The 22,113-nt window shown below is 42.8% G+C and overlaps 1 protein-coding gene across 3 annotated transcripts in view; it reads right to left on the reverse strand.

Moving 5' to 3' along the window:
* The window catches only part of RIGI (RNA sensor RIG-I), a 64,861-nt gene that overhangs the window by 32,019 nt on the left and 10,729 nt on the right, over positions 1-22,113 (reverse strand). The window contains exons 1-2 of one of the 3 annotated variants that reach the window (XM_008519033.2): positions 8,609-8,961; positions 3,076-3,210 (exon numbers count right to left, since the gene is read on the reverse strand). In XM_008519033.2, the coding sequence (XP_008517255.2) occupies positions 3,076-3,210; positions 8,609-8,714 (241 nt within the window). In that variant the 5' untranslated portion in view covers positions 8,715-8,961. Of the gene's footprint in view, positions 1-3,075; positions 3,211-7,587; positions 7,983-8,608; positions 8,962-22,113 lie in introns of those variants that run through there. The other 2 variants (XM_008519036.2, XM_070590247.1) reach the window with 2 other exon arrangements.

Here is a 22,113-nt window from a genome sequence, read left to right on the forward strand (position 1 = left end):
GTCTTTCAATGAGTCAAACCATCCTGTTACTAAGTAGCTTCTCAGTGCAAAGTAGTAAAGAGAGCAAAAAGAAATAGAAATCTTAATTCCTGCCCCTCAGGAGCTCACCTTCTACATTATTCCAAGAAAAGAATATTAAGTATAATGGGAAATTTGAGGAGGAAAAAAATTATTTCCAACTGTAATAATCCAAGAATGCTTCACTCTAAGTTTCTCTAACAAAACCTTGTCTGACTTTAAGGCCACACTCGCTTCATGAGGCTCTAAAGAGCACCAGCAACAGAATGAACGCCTATGAACCACCACCCAACTTAGGAATTAGAATATTCCAATACTCTTGTGGGTGGGTGTCTCCTGTCTCCCGGGCTTCAACCTCCCTGCAAGGATGCCACTGTCCTGTATTTGATGTGTCACTTCCTTGATTTGTTGGAATAGCTGTATGGCCCATGTCTGATTCCCTAAACAATACACATTTGGTTTAGCTTGTTTGGAACTTTATAAGCATAACTTACTAAATGTAACTTTCTCTGACTCTTTAGAAAGTTTAATATTACATTTCTAAGCTTCACCTGTATTGTCGTCTGTAGCTGAGTTCATACATTTTCACTGCAGGATAATGGACCATCATGTGCATATTATAAAATGTACGCGGGGCCAGCCCCATGGCCAAGTGGTTGAGTTCATGCACTCCGCTTCGGCGGTCCAGGGTTTCACCAGTTTGCATCCTGGCGTGGACCTAGCACCACTCATCAGGCCATGCTGAGGCAGTGTCCCACATAGCACAACTAGAAGGACCTGCAACTAGAATATACAACTATATACCAGGGGGACTTTGGGGACAAGAATCAAAAAAAAAAAATGATTGGCAACAGATATCAGCTCAGGTGCCAAACTTTAAAAAAAATTAAATAAAACAAAATGTACATATCCATCCTCCTCTTGAAGGATGCTGGGGTTGCTTCCAGTTTCATTTGTTTGCTTGGCTTGTTTTTGTTTTTATGAACGTTCTTGTACGCGTATTCTGCAACATGTGTGTAAGAGTTTTTCTCGGGCACATTCTTAAGACTGAAACCGTTGGATAGAAGGATACATGGAGTGTTGAACTACACAAGATGATACCAAATTGTTTTTCAAAATAGTAGTATCAATTTACACTCTGTTTAGCGATATTTAAGATTTCCCATTATTCAATATTCTTTTCACGCCTTAACACCGTTTGACTTCTTAAGTTTTGCTATCTAAGTTAAGAAGTTGGTGCTCTACTGGGTAATATTCGGCCTTCTCACCACTGCAGCTCGGGCTCGTTTCCCAGGGTCAGGGAACCATACCACCCTTCTGTCAGTTGTCATGCTGTGGTGGCTGTGTGTTGCTGTGATACTGAAAGCTGTGCCACCGGTATTTCAAATACTAGCAGGTTCACGCGCGGTGGACAGCGTCAGCGGAGCTTACAAACTAGGAAGAAGGACCTGGCCACCCACTTCTGAAAAAATTGGCCATGAAAGCCCCATGAATAGCAGGGGAGCATTGTCTGCTGTAGCGCCAGAAGATGAGAGGATGGCACAAAAAGACCAGGCAGGGTTCCGCTCTGCTGTCCACAAGGTCTCTAGGAGTTGGAATCTGCAGGATGGCACTAAGGACGATTTATAAAATGCTATCTCATGTTCCTAATTTACATTTCCCTAATTGCTAATTGGGCCGCGGATCTATTCACATGTTTATTAACCTTTCCTGCTGTCTATTCTTTGAAGTGTTAGCTCACATCTTTTGCCCTGTGGATGTTTTCTGTCTTATTCTAATCAATTTTAAAAACTTTGTAATGTATTCTGGATACTAATTATTTGGTGATTTTATATTTTGCATATATCCTCGCCAGGTTGGGACTTGTTTTTTCACTTTCTTTATAGTGTGTTTTGATAAACAGATATTCTTAATTTAATGTCATCAAATTTATCAAACTTTCTTTTATGGTTAATGCTTTAAGGTCTTGTTTCCTAAATCCTGCCATCCCCAAGGTCATAAAAATATTATTCTTTATTCTTTCCTAAAATTGTTAAAATTTTGCCTTTTAGAATTGTCTTTAATTCTTTTGAATTCATTTTGTGTGAATGGAATGAGGTAAGAAATACAAATTTATTTGTATCCACATGGATATGAAAGTCAGGGTCTGTTTGGTTTTTAACATTATCCTGTTTAGGTTATTCTGTTTATAATGCCCCATTTTTCATGGGAATTCAATGGCAATTTCTCAAAAAGCCCCTCCTTGCCTAATGACCCTCCTTTCCAGTGATCTCTAGTATATTAGGTTTCCATGAATACATGAGTCTAATTGAAGGCTCTCCATTCTATTTTATTGGTCAGTTTGTGGATGTCAGACCAACGTTACACTGTCTCCATGCCTATGGCTTTATAATAAATCTTGATATCTAGAAGGGAAAACTCTAATCTACTTAATTCTTCTTCTTTAGGAATGCCTCGACTATTCTTGGGTCATAATTCTTCCATGTACATTTCAGAATCAGCTTGTCAAGCTCGTGAAAAAGCATGCAGGATTTTTGCTAGAATTGTACTGAATACATAGATCACTGTAGGGAGAGCTGACACTCGTATGACATCAAGTCTTCTTCTCCACGTGCACAGGTATATATCTCTACTTAGGACTTCTTTAATATCTTTCAATAACATTTTATCATTTTCTCCGTTCAGCCTTTACACATCCTTTGCTAGGATTATTCCTAAATACATTATAACTTTTGTTACTATTATAAATGGTGTTTCATTTTGGACTACATTTTCTGTTTGCTTGCAATGGGTGGCAATGCTACTAATGTTTGTATACTGATCTTATATCCAATAAACTTGCTCAATTCTCCCCTCAGTTGCAATAATCTCTTGGTAGATTTCTTTGGCTATTTCAGGTAGACAATTATATGATCTGCCTGAAAATAGTCTTTACATTGCGTCAGATTAAGATGAACTACATGTGGATACCTCAAAATTAATAGCATCTCATTTTTATAGCATTCTGAAACAGACAAGTAACATACTCTCCTTTGTGAGTAGGATGAATGAACTAACCTGCTTGGTCAAGGGCATCCAAAAAGCCACGGAACCAGCCTTCCTCCTGGAGCTCCAACAGGTACCTGAGAAAAAGTGAGGCGGCTTCCATCGTGCCTTTATTGTTTTTCTCAGCCTGAACATACTGCACCATGTCTACAAACAGAAGCAAGAGCGACTCATCAAACTGCGGAGCCAACACTCGTCGGAGGAAAAACCTGAAAAGCGCTGTCAGACCTTCTCAAATGGGCGTGGGGATTATAACAAATCACAGCCGTGGAAAGAGCTGCAGGGCGGCAGCAAATTCTCTGCGCAAGCAGATTGTGCCCATTCTTCACCAACCCACCCACCCATCCTCTCTGGAAACTTCTCCTAGTTTGGCATGGAACTCTGGGAACACGCTCTAGGGCAGTCCTTAAGAAAAGAGTTTCTTAAAGATATTTGAAAAAGTCTCCCCGCAACAAGAGTGGATTCATGGAAGCACTGGGTGAGATGGAAGAACAAAGGATTCCTCCAACATTTTGACCAAAATCTTGTTCAAAAGTCTAAATTAACTGCAGGACTAAAAGAGTATGAGCATAGGACCACTCCACGGTATCAGCAACAATTACAGTGAACTCAGCGAGCCGAGTTACAAACAGAGATACTTTCATGGTCCTTTTTCCAGGTTTTTGCTAAAATGGTAGGAAATATGGCAGAAGAGAGACAGGAAGAGGTGCTAAAGAGAGACACAGTGAGGCTAGGTAGCAGAAAACTGCCCATCGCCTACTGGTGGCCATACTGGCTTCGTACTCTCACTCCAGGTCTGGGGTGGTGACCAAACTGCTGCCTTCATGTGACTTAACATTTGGTAATTTTCCGTTTTTTTCCCTAGTGTCAATGGAATGTAAATTCCAAGGGAGTCAACCAGTTGTCTGGCTGGTTAACCACTGTATTCTCAGAGATTAGAAGAGGACACAGCACATGATCGACACTCAACAAAGATATGTTGAATGAACGAAAGAAGAAAGGAAGAAATGCCTTCCTTCTCTGCCAAGGTCTCTATCTTGGCAACAATAAAAGTAACCCTTTTAAACAGTAAAATTCAATGCTTTTTAGAGTGGTGAATCCATCATCACTATCTAATTTTAGTATATTTTCATTACTGTAAGAAGAAATCTTGAGACCAGCCCGGTGGTGCAGTGGTTAAGTTCACGCACTCTGCTTTGGTGGCCTGGGGTTCATGGGTTCAGATCCTTGGCACAGACCTACACACCGCTCATCAAGCTATCCTGTGGCAGCATCCCACACATAAAAACATAGAGGAAGACTGGCACAGATGTTAGCTCAGGGCTAATCTTCCTCAAGCAAAAAGAGGAAGATTGGCAACAGATGTTAACTCAGGGCCAATCTTCCTCACCAAAAGAAAGAAAGAAAGAAATCTTGTACCCATTAGGAGTCACTCCCCATTCTTCCTCCCTTAACCCCAGGCAACCACTAATCTACTTGGGTCTCTATGGATTTGCCTATTTTGGACATTTCATATGAATGGAATCACACAATATGTGGTCTGTATGACTGGGTTCTTTCACTTAGCTTAATGTTTTCAAGGTTCATCCATGAGGTAGCATGTATCATCCATTCCTTTTTTTCTGGTGACTAATATTCCATTGTGTGGATATACACTTTGTCTATCCATTCATTAGTTAACGGGCATTTAGGTTGGCAAATTAATAAACAGAAATCTCATTAAATTAGAGACAGGAGGCCAAAAGGGGGAGCTCTCACACCCTACAACTATTGCAGAGCCCAAAAGAAAGAAGACAGACTTCCTCTTGTTGATGGGCAAGAAGCTCAGCCAATGAGAGACTGTCACAACTCAGCCAATGAAAACCCATTACACCTCCAACTCTTTTTTTTCACAACCGCCCTCCCAACTTCCTCTTGCCCTCTGGAAAAGAGTGTCTGCTCCCTTGCTGCTCCAGGACTTGCACATGTCTCGCCACAATCACAGACCCCAAATTGAAATTCTTTGCCCATCCCAAATAAACCCATTTTTTGCTGGAGAAATAACTGGCTGTGTATTTGTTTGAGGTCAAAAGGTTGTTTCCACATTTGGGCTATTATAAACAGTACATGAACATTCATGTACAAGTTTTTGTGTGGACACGTATTCATTTCTCTTCAGTATACACCTACGGACTGCTGGGTCATATGTAACTCCATGTTTAACACTGTAGGGGACTGCAAACTGTTGTGCAAAAGAGTTGCCCCATTTTACATTCCCACCAGCAATTTATGAGCATTCCAACTTCTACACACCTTTGTCAACACTTCTTACTGTCTGTCTTTTTAACTTTAGCCATCTCTATTAGTTTCCTGTGGCTGCAATAACAAATTACCACAAACTAGGTGGCTTCAAACAATAGAAACTTATTCTCTCACAGTTCTAGAGGCTAGAAGTCTGAAATCAAGGTGTTGGCGGGGCCACACTTCCACCAAAGGCTCTAGGGGACAACACATTCCCTGCTCCTTCCAGCTTCCGGTGCTTGTTGGCATTCCTTGGCTTGTGGCCACATCACTCCAGTCTCTGCCTCTGTCTTCACCTGGCTGTCTTCTTATGAGGACATCCATGACCTTTGATTGGGAACCCACCCTACTCCAGTATAACCTCATCTTAACTAATTACCTCTGTAAAGATCCCATTTCTAAATAATGTCATATTCTGAGGTACTGGGGGTTGGACTTTAACATATTTTTTGAGGGGGAGGACACAATTCAACCCATAACAGCAATCTATCTTGTCACCTGTCCCAGCTTCCCTGGGCACATAACCTACTCTACTCCTTCGAGTCAATCCTGTTCCTAAACCAGTCCTTACAGCTGGGTTCTTGCTCCCAGGCCTCCCTGCTGTGTGTTCTTCCCTCAGACATGCTACCAGCCGCTACTGACACTCGACATGGTGGTCCGCACCAGTCTCAGCTGAGGCCGTCCCAGGTGAACTGCCTTGCAGCATCCTGGCAGTTCAGGTTTACTTTGTACCTGGTTGGGCCTATCCTGCTGCTACCTGGCCCCAGTATCTGCTACCACTAAGCAGTGCAACTTTCCTCAAAAGCCCTGGGAATCCAAAGCAGAGAAAATCTCATTTTTGGGCAGTCAATATTTCCCGAAGCCTTTGCCATCCTGGCCACTCTGTGATGCCATCTTCAGCTCCCAACGTAGAATTTCTTAATCTCCTTTCTGTGCTTCTCAGCCTCTTTACAAGCCTCTGGCTAGAGCACTGACACTGCCTAGTCTATAGCGATTGTCTGAGGGTCTATCCTCTCCCTTAGACTGTGACCACGGACGTGCTGTCTTCGTCTTCATCTTTGTATTCTAATCATCAACAAAGTGCCTGGCTCATGCACGTGTCCAGAAACCACTACTGAAGGAATGGATAAATACTCAGATACTGCTCACCCAGTGCCCCTCCAGGATAAGAGTTAGCCTTTGACTCCGAAGGAATTTTACAAAAAATCTGTAGGCCACACCCACATCTACCTTGAAACGTCCTGGATAATCTGTGAATAACCAAGCCCTTCAGTAGCCCAGTGACCATGCAAGCTCTCAGGAAGAAACACGGCCTTAATGCTCCTTTCCCAAGATGCAACCAGTGCACAAAATCCGCCATGTGGAGAGAAGGGTTACAGTAAAAAACACTGAGTATTGCTAGTGTCATTTACACATATTGGTGTATTCGTGTGTGCGTGCAGGGGGAATGTATGGGCATAAGGAGAGCATGGATAAGCTCCCATTGCCTTCTAATGAGGGCAAAAACTGAGTCCAAAAGTTCATATGCAGCCACAACACTCATTAGCGTCTCTGCTCCCTGACTGCATCCTGACTGATAGAATATACTTGTCACAATTAAGGTTAACCAATAGAATCCAGAGCTTCCAAAGCAGCTAAGGAAAACATAGGGAATAGGGAGACTTTATCAATCTAACAGAAAACAGGAAAAGATAGGGAGAAAGCAAAAAGTTTATGGACACATGTGTAAGTGTTAAAGTATAAAGAAATGAACAGGAAAGATATAAACCAACTAAATGACAACAGTTGCCTCTGGGAGGGGCTTGAAATAAAACTTCTATGGCATCTTTAACGTTCAAAAATAAGATAATGCTATGCATAGCATTCTTCAGCTTGCTTTTTTACTTACCTTTTGGTATTTTTATTGTGATTGCATTCTAACTATAAATTAAAACTAATATATATGCTTCAAACTATCCCACCTATGTGCTCCCATAGCACTAAGGTTTTCCATCAAAGCGCTTACCACACTTTATTATCTACTGTTTATTTAGTGACCTGCCTTCACACAGCACTCCAGTCTCTGCGGGGGCAGGGACCATTTCCATCGCGCTCACCAATGATTCCTCAGTCCCTAACACGATGCCTCCTATTAGATAATGTGTGCAGTAACATGTGTAAATTGCCTCCAAAGCGTCACCATGCCTGACACGAGTGGCTTTTTTATTGAATCAATACACGAGTGCATGAAAGAATGGGACTCACACCAGTTTGCTGGTGTCGCACTCATTCCAAGGATTTCTCAGAGATGTCTTGCACAGGCTTATGTTCTTCAGGGGCCCCAGTTATTTCGTGGCCGCTAGGCAGTTACTCTGGTCCTTCCCTCTGAGCACAGCTGGAAGCTGGGGGTCCACTTCTGTTGGGGGGATTCTTTCACTCCTGGCTGCACAGCCTGTGGTTTGGTTTCACGCAGCAATTAGCATTCAAGTGACCTGTCTGCTTTAATCCAATTTCCAAAAGCTGCTTCACTCAGGAAAGATAGGTAGGTACCTGGAGTCTGAAAAGGAATTTGCCATATCCCGCCTCTCATCTGAACTCCTTCCAGACACCACCTCCCCTCTCTTTCCCCAAAGCCGCGGCTCACCTCCAGCACCAAGCACTTCAGTACAACCGCACAGACTGGCCATTACCCATCATCATGTGTCTCAAAAGCTGGATGGAAAGCCCTGAACTGACCTAAAGCCATTCGGTCCAGGGGGTCTCGCTCCCCTCGAGTTCCCCCTTATTTGGAAGTGCAAATAAGACCCGGCAGAGTAGGCATCAGTTTCCTTGGAGCTCTGACAGCATTTTGTAATCATCTGTGTGTATCTGTCCTGACTCGTCTCCCCCCCGCCAAAACCTTGGGCTGCAAAGTATTTCAAGGAAGGGCCTGTATCTTATTTCTGAATCTCTGATGTCAGCACAAAGTCCAACACACAGTAGACGGAACTATTAGTAGAAATAGGTGAAATGGACAACGATTTGACTCCCCAGCTTTGAACCTACATAGATGGGTACTCCTAAGCAAGTCATCCCACCTCGCTGGGACTCAGTTTCCCCATCTGAGCCGCCAAGGGCTCCTCAAACTCTGGCAAGCTCTAGTCTAAAACGCTGGGGGATCTTGACACAAACTCGCGTTCCTAGCAGGCTACTGGTACTGATTAAAAAAGAGGGAAAAAGCAAAGAGAAAACAAGTCCCGAACTGTTTCCGCCGCGCCATAGGCAGGCGCCTTCGGGGACCACTCACCGTCCCTAAACCAGGGGGCCATGTAGCTCAGGATGTGGGTAGGGTCCAGGGTCTTCCGGACATAGTCCCCGAAGGCGTGCAGATTCCGGCGCTGCTCGGCGGTCATGACGGCGGCTGGGCGTCCCGCGAGTCCCAGCCTCACCCGCACCCCGCTGCCTTTAAAGCCGACGGGGTCCGGCAGGGACTTTCCGAACCCCCGCGCCGAGGGAGGAGCTGCCGGGGAACCGCAACCGGAGAGGGAAAATCGAAACTGCAACCGCGGCGCCGCAGGGGCAGCTCCGCGCCCCACCTCCCCGCCGCTTCCCCCGCGCTGCGGCCGCCGCTGCCCGGCCCTGCGTGCCGCTGGGCCCGAGGGCCCCCAGAGGACTCCTGGGAATTGCTTTGTGATTTTCATTTTCTATTTTCTGTTTTGCTTTTATAGGGGTAAAGTTCACATACAATAAAATGCACAGGTTTCAGATGTACAATTCCATGAGGTTTGAAAAATGGATAGGGGTGTCACCACTTGCCCCAGGAGTGTGGGTCCTATGGGAAGTACGTGTTTCACTTTACAGGAAACCACCTGTTTTCCACAATGGCCATACCAGTTCGCATTGCCCCCCGGGTTTTAAGGGCTCCTGGAGAGGCGCGCCCAGTGAATACACGTTGGTCAGGTTATTTTGTCTGCTTCTTTGTTTGCCGTCTTGGTTGGTGTGAAATGGTGTGTTCTTGTGGTTTTAATTTTAATTCCCCAAATAATTAATGCTGTTGGGCACATTTGCATGTACTTATTGGCCATTCATAGATCTTTTGTGAAACATCTGTGCCTATCTTTTGCCTGCTTGAGTTGGTTCTCTTTGTATTGTGGATTTACCAGTTATTTATTTATTCTGGATACAAGCCCATGGTCAAATATATAAACTCCAAATATCTTCTCTCAATCTGTCACTCACGGCTTCATTTTCTTAAAGGTGTCTTTTGAGCAGTTTATTTTGGTGAAATCTGATTTATCAGTTTTTTCTTTTGTTTTCTGTTTTTTGTGTCCTCTTTAATAAATGTTTGCCTACTCCAAGGCCACGAAGGTATTCTGTGATTTTAGGGTCTTTGGGTTTTTAGCTTTTACGTTATGATCATCTCAATTTTGTTGTGGTGTGAGGTAGAGGTCAAGGTTTCATTATTTCCATACTTACAACTGTCCCAGCACAAATTGTTTCATTTGTTGAAAACTTCCTTCTCCCAGTGAATGGCCTTGGCCCCTTTGTCAAAAAACCTGGGGGCCGCCCGGAGGCGCAGTGGTTAAGTTTGCCGGCTCCGGCTCCGCTGGCAGCCGCGGGGGTTTCCCGGTTTGGCTCCCTGCGCGGACCTGCACAGACCATCACGCCACACTGTGGCAGGCATCCCACATACAACATAGAGGAAAATGGGCACAGATGTTAGCTCAGGGTCAATCTTCCTCAACAAAAGGAGGAGGATTGGCAGCAGATATTAGCTCAGGGCTGGTCTTCCTAGGTTAAAAAAAAAAAAAAAATCAATTGCTTGTATGTGTACAGGTCTCTTTCTCTCTCCACTCTGTTCCATTTATCTGTTTGCTGACACTGCTTTATTCTCCTCTGTAAAGATTGTGTTGGCTATCCCAGGATCTTTGCATTTCACTACAAAATAAGAATCAATTTGTCACTTCCTACAAAAACAAAAGATGTCTATTGGCATTGTGATCAGGATGGCATTGAACCTATAGACGAACTTGGGGAGAACTGACGTCTTGACAATACTGAGTCTTCGAATCCATGAACATGTCTTTTCATTTATTTAGGTTTTTTAAAATTTTTCTCAGCAACGTTTTATAGTTTTAAGAGTACAGGTCCTATACATCTCTGTTAAATTCTTAACTATTTTATGTTCTTCCATGCTACTGTAAATGGCATTGTTTTTAAAGTTTCATTTTCAAATTGTTGCTAATATAAATACAAATGATTTTTGCTTCTTGACCTTGTATTATGCAACGTTGCTAAATTCACTTAGTTCTAGTAATCGTTCTGTAGATTCCTTACATTTCTCTAGTTAAAAAATCGACATTTGTGGAACAGGATTTTTTACTTCTTCCTTTCTAATCTTTGCCTTTTATTTTGTTTCCTTTCCTTATTGCACCACCTGCGGCCTTCAAGAGAAAGTTGAATAAAAGCGCTGAGAGTTGACACCCTTACCTTATTACTAATCTCAGCAGGGAAACAATCAATGTTTCACTTTAACTACAAGGTTGGCTGTAGGGTTTTCTTAGATGCCCTGTATCAGATTGATGTTCTCTTTTATTCCTGGTTTGCTCAGAGTTTTTATCGTGAAGGAGTGTTCTGCATCTGTGGAGGTGACCATATATTCTGTTAATATACTGAATTTCACTGACTGATTTTTGAACATTAAACCAACCTAGAATTCATGGGATAAATCCCATTTGGTCATGATGTAGCATCCTTTTTTCTGGATTCAATTTACTATTATTTTTGTATCTATGTTCATAAGGGATATTGGTCTGTAATTTTCTTTTCTAATAATGTCAGGGTTATTCTGGCCTCATGAAACAAGTTTGTGTAAGGTTGGTATCATTTCTTCCTTAAATATTTAACAGAATCCATCAATGAAACCATTTGGGCTTGGAGTTTTCTTTGTTTGAAGATTCTTTATAATGATTCAATTTCTTTACTAGATATAAGGCTATTCTGATTTTTTATTTCATCTTGAATCAGTTTTAGTAAGTTGTGCTTTTCAAAGAATTTCACCATTTCCTCTAAATTGTTAAATTTATGGACATAAAGTTGTTCACAATATTTCTTGTTATCCTTTTACCTTTTTAAAAAAACTAGTCTTTGGCCAGCCCCGGTGACCTAGTGGTTAAGTTCAGCGCGCTCCACGTTAGCAGCCCAGGTTCAGTGGCCAGGTGTGGACCTACACCACTCAGTATCAGTGGCCGTGCTGTGACAGTGGCTCACATACAGACTAGACGAAGATTGGCACAGCTGTTAGCTCAGAGCGAATCCTCCTCAGTAAACAAAAAACAAAAAAATCAGTCTCACCAAGGATTTACCAATTTTATTTATCTTTTAAAAAAAACAACTTTGGCTTTGATAATTTTTTTGTTGTTATTCTATTTCACTGATTTCTGCTCTAATCATTATCCTTTTCTTTCCTTTGGGTTTAATCTGCTCTTCTTTTGCTAGTTTATTAAGGTAGAAATTTAAATCACTGATTTTATACATTTTTCTTTTCCAATATAAGCATTTGAGGCTATAACTTTCCCTTTTCCCAGCTGGCTTCTAACATCCCATTAATTTTGATATATCGTTTTCAATGCCATTCCATTTGAAATAGTTGCTAATATCCTTGTGATTTTTTCTTTAATCTAAGAGTTATTTAGAGGTGTGCTGTTTATTTTTCAAATATTGGGAATTTCCTAAACATCTTAGTGTAATTGACTTCCCATTTTAATCTCTTATGATCAGAGAGCATATGTTGTAAGATTTCAGTCTTTTGAAATTTATTGAAACTTGTTTTACAGTCCAGATATGACTATCTTGAATATGTTCCAGACACAAGAAGACGGTGTATCCTGCAGTTTTTTGGTGTAATGTTCTATAAATGTCAATTATGTCAGGTTGGTTTATGTTGTGGTTCAAGTCTCCTATCTCCTTACTAATTTTCTGTCTACTTGTTTTGTCAAGTATCGAGAGGGGTGTTAAAACCTACAACTATGATTATGGATTTGTACATTTGTCCCTTTTGTTGTATCAGTTTTTGCTTCATAAATTTTGTAGCTCTGTTATTAGATGCATACATAGTTAGGATTATGTTTTCCTAATTATGTCTTTTATCATTATGAAGTGTTTCTTTTTGCCTCTGTTAATACTTATGTCAAAGTCTACTTCATGTGATATTGCTTTCTTATGCTCATTGTTTGCATGGTGTATCTTTTTCCATCCTATTGCTTTCAACCTCTCTGTTAATATTTAAAGTGCACCTCCAGTCTACAGCTTATAGTTGCGTCTTGCTTTTTTATCCAGTCTGATAATCTCTGCCTTTTAATTAGAGCATTAAATCTATTTACATTTAACTATTGATAAAGGGTTTAAAACTACAATTTTGCTGTTTGTTGTATCCGATTTTCTTCCTTTGCCCCTCTATTCCTTCAATTTGGGTTAATCAAACATATTTTTACTTTGATCTCTTTTAGCTGTAATTCTTTCTATTCTTTTAGCTATATGTCTCTCTCTTGAGATATATATGTAGTGGTTTCTCTATGGATTACAATATGTATCCTTACCTTATAGCAGTCTACTTTAGAATTAGTGTTATATCAATCACATCAGGTAAAATGTAAGATCCCCACAATGACATGCCTCCATCTACCCCAGCCCATCCTTTGTGCTATTGTTGCCATATTTCACTTCTCTGTGTTATAAACCACATACTATAATGTTATCAGCTTTATTGTAAAAAAGTCAGCTGTCTTAAGAAAATTATAGTCTTTTCTATTTTCCCATGCTGTTTACTATTTCTGGTGCCATTCATTCCCATTTGTAGGTACTCGCTTCCAGCTGGTGTCATTTCCCTTCTGGCTTCTCCAATATATTGTTAAGGTTTCCAGTGAATTTTTCATTTCTAATATTGTTTTTAAAAGTTCTAAGAACTCCATTGTCTCTTTTGTTCTACTTTCGATTTCTCAACTCAGAACCTCTATCTGTCCATTCATTATAACTATCTTTTCTTTAAGTTCATGTACATATTTCTAAGTGTCTTTAAAGTACTTGATAATGTGGATTATCTCACAGTATGTTTTTGCAACTGCTTTTTCTCTTGACTTTGGGTTCCTTCACATGTGTAGTCATTTTTATTTTATAGCCTCTTCTGCTAAACTGTGGCCCTTCAGGAGTTTCAATGAAAAGCCCTAGGTTTCCCCTGTCCTTCTAAATTGGTAGGACTCAGACTCCAAATTCTGTCTTCCCTGTGGTGGCAGCTAAGACATCTGTTGAGCTCTTTGAGCCTTCCAGTCATGGCTTTTGCAACTGCTTTTTCTCTTCACTTTGGGTTCCTTCACAACAACCTGGGCTCCTGAGAGTCTCCCCTGCATGTATGCATTTCAAGGTCAGCTAAGGATTTCAGTGAAGGTTATATACAAATTTTAGGGCTCCCATTTTGTGTTTCCTTTCTTTCTGAAATTTCCCTCTCAATATGGTCACTCTGGCAGCCCCAGAGTTCATATTCTAATTCGATGACTGTGACTTTCTGCTTGTGTCCTAACCTCCATGTGGACTGGGGAGGACCCTCAGAAGAAAAGCCAAATAAATGCAGTTATCATGCAGTACAGTTCCCGTCTCTCAATGGTCTAATTCCCTCTAGTTTCTGCCTTTTGATTTTCCTCCAGTGCCTTCAAGTACTTGTCCTTTGTTTTCCATTTTTATAATCGTTCTCTCATACTTGAATTTGAATACTTTACTACTTGAATTTGCATTTTTAACTGAGAAAAAGAAATCAGATCCAAAATTCTGTTAAAAATATAAAGACATGCCTCCTTTTATGCTACCAGTGGGAAATTACATAGCCTTGAATAACAATGGATTTATTAAACATCAACAATTATAAAGTAGACTGAATCTGAAAGAACTGAAGTCCCAGAAATGGATTCATTTGGCAAATTTATACATAAAATTTGACCAAGGCCAGGGAAGAAGGAGAGTACACAGAATGGTGAGAAGAAAGAACTCAGTCTTAGACCCTCTCCTCACCTGGGCATTAATTTATCCAGCACATTTACTGAGTGTCTACTAATACCTACTAATTTGTCAGGTGTTGTGAAAAGCACTGGGAATACAGAGGTAAGTGAAAAAGAATCTTCCCCATAAGCTTAGAGTCTGACTGGGGGAGGAAGAAAACAGACAATAAAGTGGTAAAAACACAAATAATTAAGTAATTGCCAAATGTGAAGTGATACAAAGAAAGCAAATAAGAGTCATGAGACAGCAAATAATGGAAGATGGAAAAAACTGTTTAATACAGTGGTAAGGGAATATCTTTCTGAGTGGGTCACATTTCAGCTGAATTCTTAAGAAGGAGAATCAACTATTCAAAAAAAGCAGAGAGGGGGGATTTCATGCAGGGGGAAGGAAAACACAAAAGGGTCAAAAAGACAAGGTGAAAGACACTTGTAGCTTGAACTTTATGAACGGGGGTAAACGGCATGCAGTGCTGGTGCACAGGTAAACAGGGCCTTGTACGGCAAGGAATGAAGTGCACTGCAGGGTTTTAAGCAGAAGTAACATAATCTGATGACATTTTTAAAAAGACCTCTCTGGCTCCTGTGCAGAATGAGCAGGTTGGTCGGGAGGCGACTCAAGTAAGAGATGATGAGGGCGTAGATAAGGCCAGTGGCAGTGGACAGTGTAAGAAGTGAACCGTTTGAGATATACCGTACACATAGGGTTGAAGTGAACAGCAGTGGAAAGAAAGGGAAAAAAAATCAAGGCTATGTTCCAGGTATCTGGTGTGCACAACTCCAAGAATGGAAGCACCACCACTGACTGGAGAAGACAGGGGCAGAGTTACCACATTGTGGAGTGGCGACGAGCACAGTGAGCAGAAATGAAGCAGGATGAGGGAGTAAGGAATCACGGGCGCTGCTTATGTCAGATGGGTCGATCAAGGAAGACCTCAATGAAGTGAGAGTGCATGCCAATTGGGTGAAGAGCAATCTACTCAAAAGGAACAGACAGTGCCAAGGCCCAGAGGCAGGAGTGAACTGGGCCTGCAGAAGAGAAGGAGGTGAGCAGGGTTGCTAGACTGGAGTGAGCCAGGGACAGAGAGAGGAGTGAGTTGGCCATGGCAGTTCACGTAAGGGCTGAGAGACCACGATAAGGACTTCGATTTTGATCCTAAATATGATGGGAAACCACTGCAGGATTTTGAGAGGGGGAAGAACATGATCTCGTGTTTTTAAATTGTGGTTGACTGGAAGAAAACCAACTGCAGGGGGCAGGGGTGGAAGCACACGGAGCCGGTAAGAAGCTACAGCACCAGTCCAAGCGAGAGGTGATGGCATCTTGGATTAGGATCAAAGTGGTGGGAATGGTGAAGAGCAGGATATGTAATCCTAAAACCCTACACAATTTGCTGATGAATTGGATATAGGATACGTGAGAGAGGAGTCAAGGAGAACTCCACTTTGTTTATCCTGAGCAGCTGCGTGAATGGTGGGAGCATCTGTTACCAGGGGTCACTGGAAGAGGGGCAGGCTTGGAGGAGGAAATCAAGAATGTGGCTGCTTGCTTGCTGATGAGAATGATCTGCAGGCAGTGCTTCTCAAACATGAATGGGCACACAAATCACCCACAGGTCTCGTTAAAGTGCAGACTCTGATCCAGTAGGTCTGAGACTCCGCATTCCTAACAAGCTCCCAGGTGATGGCTGATGTTGCTGGTCCACAGACCTCACTCTGAGTAGCAAAGTCACTAAAACACAAGAGATAAAGAAAAAAGGAGGATAACTAAAAACCAAAATTGTTATTAAACTGAGGGCAAGTGAAATCCAGAGCACAGGGGAGAGATTAGCCTAGAACAGTGGTTCTCAAACTGTGGTTTGCAGCCAGCAGCAACAGAACCACCTGGAAGCTTGTTAGAAAAGCACACTCTTGGTATCTCTGACCTTCTGAATCAGAAACTGAGAGAGTGGGGCCCAGCAAGCTGTGTTTCAACAAACCCTCCAGCTGATTGTGATGCATGTGAAAGCGAGACCCAGACGCCTGGGGGAGGGCTTCATCCACTGAGTGCAGAGAAGACGGATGCTGCATGCTGCGGTAGGTTAACTGCAAAATTACCACAATTCTTCACTCCCCCCAATACTTACACCTTTTACAATGTAACTTTACAGCTCCTCCCATCAACAGTGGAGGGAAGCTCCCCTTGAATCTGCCCAGCCTTAGGACTTTGCGAAAGGCAAGAGAATGTGGAAATGATGGTTTGTCAATTCTGAGCCCAGGCTTCAAGAGACTTAGCGCACTTCCGCTCTTTCTCTCTCGGACCCCTGTAACCACCATGTAAACAAGCTCAGGCTAAACGCTGGAAGATGAGCGACCACATAGAGAGAGCACAGTAATCCCAGCTGAGGCCACCCTAGTTTAGCAGACACATGAGAAAGCCAATCAAGACCAACTGGGCAAGCAGGGTCTCTAACAATATGCTAGAGTTACTGTTTTTGGTAAACAGGCAGGGTTTGTGCTGCCTGAGCTTGGCGCTGACCAGAATGCCCAGCCAATCGGGAAAACGTGTGGTAGAGAGAAGTGGGAGGTTTGAGGGGGAAAAGGTATGAAACAGCCATTCTGTCAATGAGAATACTAAATAAACTTGTTCACTAATGTGTGTCACATGAAGTTGAGGCTGGTGATTGAAGCTGCACAGTTATTGATTTCCCTTAGGAACACCCAGCAGGTTGCATGCAGGCCCAACTGAAGAGTTGGGTTCACCCCAATTGAGGTCTTGCTAGGTAATGGGTTAGCAAGCTATTGCTTGCAGGACAAATCTGGCATGTGGCTTGTTTTTATACAGGCCACAAGCTAAAAACTATTTTAACATTTTTAAAGTGTGGCAGAAAAAAACAAAGATTATACAACAGAGACTGCATAAGGCCCACAGAGCCTAAAATATTTACTTTACAGGAAAAGGCTGCTGACCCCTAGACTGGGTGAACCAGGAGAGAAAGAAGGGCAACGGAGTTGGAAGGTACGGCAAGGGAGTGACTTAACCAACCCAGGAAATCACAGCTGGGCCCAAAAGGAAGGGCAGAGGAGGGTGATTGATAGAGTAGGGTCAAAAGACTGCACTTCCTAGTCCTGTGTGCTGTCCAAAATTCCTATTAGATGTCCTTGGAGGCACCGAGATACAATGATATCTAGGACAGGAGATATCCTGCTCCACCCAGAGCAACATTTCCTGATATAATGATCACAGGAAGGTAACGATGAGGTGCTCCCAAGAATTTAAAGATTAGATTAACCTCTTGGAAAGTCTGCTGATGTCCATGTGCAGGGCACTGTGTTTGGTACAAGACACAAGATAAAACTGGAGGCAAAGAACGTATACGGGACTCAAGGGAACACTTCCTGGTCTCTTTCACCTGCCTCCTTAATGTTGTGTTCCCTAAAATTCTCACTTACGTCTGCTTCTCTTCTTGCTTGACCTCCTCTCTCTAGATCTCATCCAATCCCACAGCCTCATTGCTACCGTATTCTCCAGTAACTCCTCAGTCCTCTCCAGCTCCAATCTCTCCTCCAAGAGTCACACTATGCCCAGCTACCTACTGGAAACCTTCATCTGCCTGGGTATTCTCTATTCCATGCTATCCAGGAGTTTTCTGCAATGATGGAAATGCTCTCCACGTGTACTTACCAATATGGTAGCCGTGAGCCTCACATGGCTATTTAAACTTAATTAAAATTACATAAGATTAAAAATTCAGTTCCTTACAGTTTTACTAGCCACATTTCCAGTGGTCAATATCCACATGTGGCTAGTAGCTACTGTTCTAGACAGCACAGCTCTAGCCAACTCAAGCAGTCTCAAACTGAACTCATTTTCCTCCCCAACGATCCCTATTCCTGTATTTCCTACCTTGAAGATTATCACCATGCCTCTCTCATATGAAAAAAACTGTCTGGTCATGAGACTCTTCCCTCTCCCTCACAGCCCCTCTTCATGTAAATGGTGCCCAAACCTTGTCGAGTCTACCTCAGAAATCTACTGAATCTAGCCTCTCCTCTGGATCCCACTGCCAACGTTCCACAGACCCTTCTGATTTCTGGTTTGAGCTACTGCACGGAACTTCTTAAAGTCTTTTCCTGAGGCTTTCCTACTCCAAACGTTCTTCTACATTATCACCAGCTGTTTCTTAAGAACAAATCTAACCACTCCATTGCCACCTCCTTTAAAATTCCTGTTGGTTCCAGCATTCATCCTTATACCACTAGCATTTAGCAGAGTCTTGGACCGTATGTACTCAGTGTTTGATGAATAAATGAATTTTACAGACAGAAAAGCAGAGATATCCTCTTGCCTAAGAGAGAACTGTCTGCCTATTTAAAGTGCAGATGGTCATGCAGAGCAGAAGCCAGCCTCCTCCAGGCAAATACCAGATGCCTAACTTCGCCCTCGTGTTGATACAAAAGCACATCATCTGATGTTCCAGCAGAGGCCACAGCTGCAGCTCCCACTGGGGTGAATTTAGACTCAGACCGTGGCCTAACTGGAATTCCATTTTCCTTGCCCTTTGCTTTTCTGGGGCCCAGATCCAATGGTGTTTACCACCCCCTAACACCCTTGCAGGTAAAGTACGAAAGAACTCACTAATTTTCATGACACTGTAACACGCAATCTCACTGTACTTTTTCAAATGGCCATATCCCACTATTTTCTGCTACCTAAGTGATTCAGGTCTTGACTAAAAACTCAGAATGAGGAAATAAATCTATTTAGCAAGTTTTGATTATGTTCTCTGAGCATGTACCAGCTGCTGTGGCAGAACACAAGTAGAGTTTAAAGCACAAGATATAACACCCATGACACAACTACCCTTTTCTTCTCCATACTCTACCTCCTGCATCGCCCAGAGCGTCTTCCATGCAGAGGATTTACAGCCTTATTGATCACGATCCTCAATTCCAATCACCTTCACCTCCACCCATTTCCAATCACGCCTAGAATTAGGCGATCTCTAAAATATTCCTTCAGTCTTCTTACTCCTACCCCCACTATACCTACTTGAACCTCATTGGAAAACTAATCCTTTGATATCTCCCAGTTCTCTAAGTATAATGGTCACCTCGTAGTCTCACTTCCTTCCCTACACAGCCCAGACACCAGAACACATCGATTCAACCACAGGCACCACCATCTCCCTCAACTCCCTTGCTCCTTTGAGCAGAACCTCAACCACGGATAAATCCATCCATTCATTCATCTACTGTATAAATACTGAACGCATACTATACGTCCAACACTAGTTTCAGCTTCTGCTCCCAGTGTTGAATGCTACCCAGGACACAATCACAGATCTCAGTCTCTCATAAATTTAAATATCCCTTATCTCAGGTGAGGCCTCAACACTCAGCAATTCTTAGCGAACCCTCCCTCCACGCCCCTCAAGGAGCATTTTTCCACTCCTCTCAAGCCCATTCCTGCTTATGATTCATCTTTCTCAGAAGGCACTGCTTCCTGCTTCATGGAGAAGAGAGGCTTTGGAGCATGAACGACCTCATCTGACTGCATCTACGCACGCATGCCTCTGGGCATTTGTACCTCCTTCTGCCATTTTAGACGAACACTTGCCTCTGCTCCTCTCCACGACTGTTCACCTACCTGTGCTCCGGATCCCCTCTCCCACTGAAGGAACTTGGCTACGTCAGTTATCACTCTCCTTTACTTTAGAATTTTTCAGTTCCAGGGGCTCCTTCCCAAAAAGCTTGTCTTTCCCTCCTATCCTAAATTTAAAAAAACAAAGAAAACTCTCCTTTGATTTTTATACCCACACGAGCTTGCTTCTGGGCGTGGCACCGACAGTACTAACTGTGTACCTCGCACTAATATCCTCAGCTCCACAGGCCCAGCCTCAGAATGGGACCAGAACACCTGTCTGGTGACTTGACTCTTTCTCGCAGAGAGAGGGGCTTTAAGTCACTGCGTGTTTGCCTTTGCGATTTTGTTCCCTTTTGCTGAGTATACACGGCTGACAACTCACTCTGATTGACACATGCTCACATGCAGGCAAACTTGCAGGCCTATACACAGGCACTTTTAACTTTTTGTTTTGAAATTATTTCAAACATACAGAAAAATTACAAGAATAGTACAAAGAATTCCTGTATTTTTACCTTCATTCACTAGTTTTTAACATTTTACAACATGCTTTATCTTTCTCTCTCCACATACATTTGTAGTTTTTCTGAACCATCTGAGAGTAGATTACATACACAATGGTTAAGGTTTGGCTTCCCATGTAGGTTTTCCTAAAGGTGCCAATTACTGGACATGTCTATGCAAATTCTGGTCTCAGTGACATCTACCTATCATACTAATTTAGGCAGTTCATATTTCAATTGTATGTAGGTCTAACGAGCTTAAGGTTAGAAATGGACCCATGCTCTGAACCCTGATGAAACAGTTTTTGAGGAGGAACCCCTCTCCCCTGCCCTCCACTGGTGGGGACAATGGGGCTGGCAACAACCCAAAGCAGGCTATATGTGATTTCCAGCACCCTGAAGCACCTTCTGAAAACCTTTCCAACTCCATCGCTGGCTGGCTCAGGGTGTCCACAGTCTACACTAGCAGCAGACTGCAACTATTCCCCATAATGGAAGAATTCCCGGTTGAGCGTGGGCAGTCAGCACACCTTGCCTAAGTCCTTGCCCCTGTGTACACACGGCTCATGGTCCCTCAGTTAGGTTAGGGAAGTCCTTGGGTCGGCTTCCCCAACAGCTGAGGTCAAACTTGCCTACGTAGCCTAGAAGTAAAAGTAGTGATGACTTGTCCTGCTGGGACTCTGAGGATCAATGAATGAGCAACTGCAAATGCTTGGCTGCTTTTCCTTTACACAAATAAAGTTGCAAAAGTCAAAAACACTGAAAACCTGAGGAAACACAAAACGTCTCATAGATAGTGGAGATCCCTGAAGGCCGAAGGCGGGTCTTAGGCAATTTTTTAACTCTCTAGCACCAGTCCTCCATCCAGCAAGCGCTGCACCCACCTCCCACGTGGGAGGGAGGAATCAGAGAAGGCATACAGCAGCACACATCCAGTGTCAAGGCACTTCCAGGCTGGCGAGAGGCAAGACATGCAGTCATCACCTACAACGTGTGACGTGTGCTCTGGAGGCGGCCAGGGTGGTTAAGAGAGCAAGGAACTGAGGAAAAAGAATTGGGGGGGGCCCCTTTAACAGCAGCCTAGTTTTGCCAGGATGGAATCTGGTTTCCAGCAGAAGAAAAACAACACGTGTGAAGGCTCTGAATTAGGAGGGAGCAGCACTTCCAAAAACCTGAAGCGAGCTAGCGTGGCCAGAGCACATATCACATGAGAGAAAAGCTAAAGATGGACCAGTGCCTGATTGGGCAGAGATTTGTAAGCCATATTAGGCTGGATTTTTGTTTTTAATAAATATCCTAATAATAATAGGAAGCTACTGAAGGATTTTAAGGGAATGAAATGAAAAAAAATTTTTGCAAGATCTTTTGAATGCGCATCAAGAATGCAGCAACAGTGGACACAGGGAGCCCCATTATGGTAGTACAGACAAGCAATCCTGGCTGCCTAGACGGATGATGCTGTGGACACATCAGAAATACCAGGAAAACATTCAGTGGCCAGGATTTGGTGATTGGATGAGGGGGCTGAAGGAGAGGGAAGAATCAGACTTGGAAATTTTGGGCTTCAACAACTAAGAGGATGACGTGATGCTGCCATGTATCGAGATGGGTTTTTACCAAATGTTTAACTTTCTGA

The sequence above is a fragment of the Equus przewalskii genome, chromosome 22, assembly GCF_037783145.1.
Source record: "Equus przewalskii isolate Varuska chromosome 22, EquPr2, whole genome shotgun sequence".
Lineage (NCBI taxonomy): Eukaryota > Metazoa > Chordata > Mammalia > Perissodactyla > Equidae > Equus > Equus przewalskii.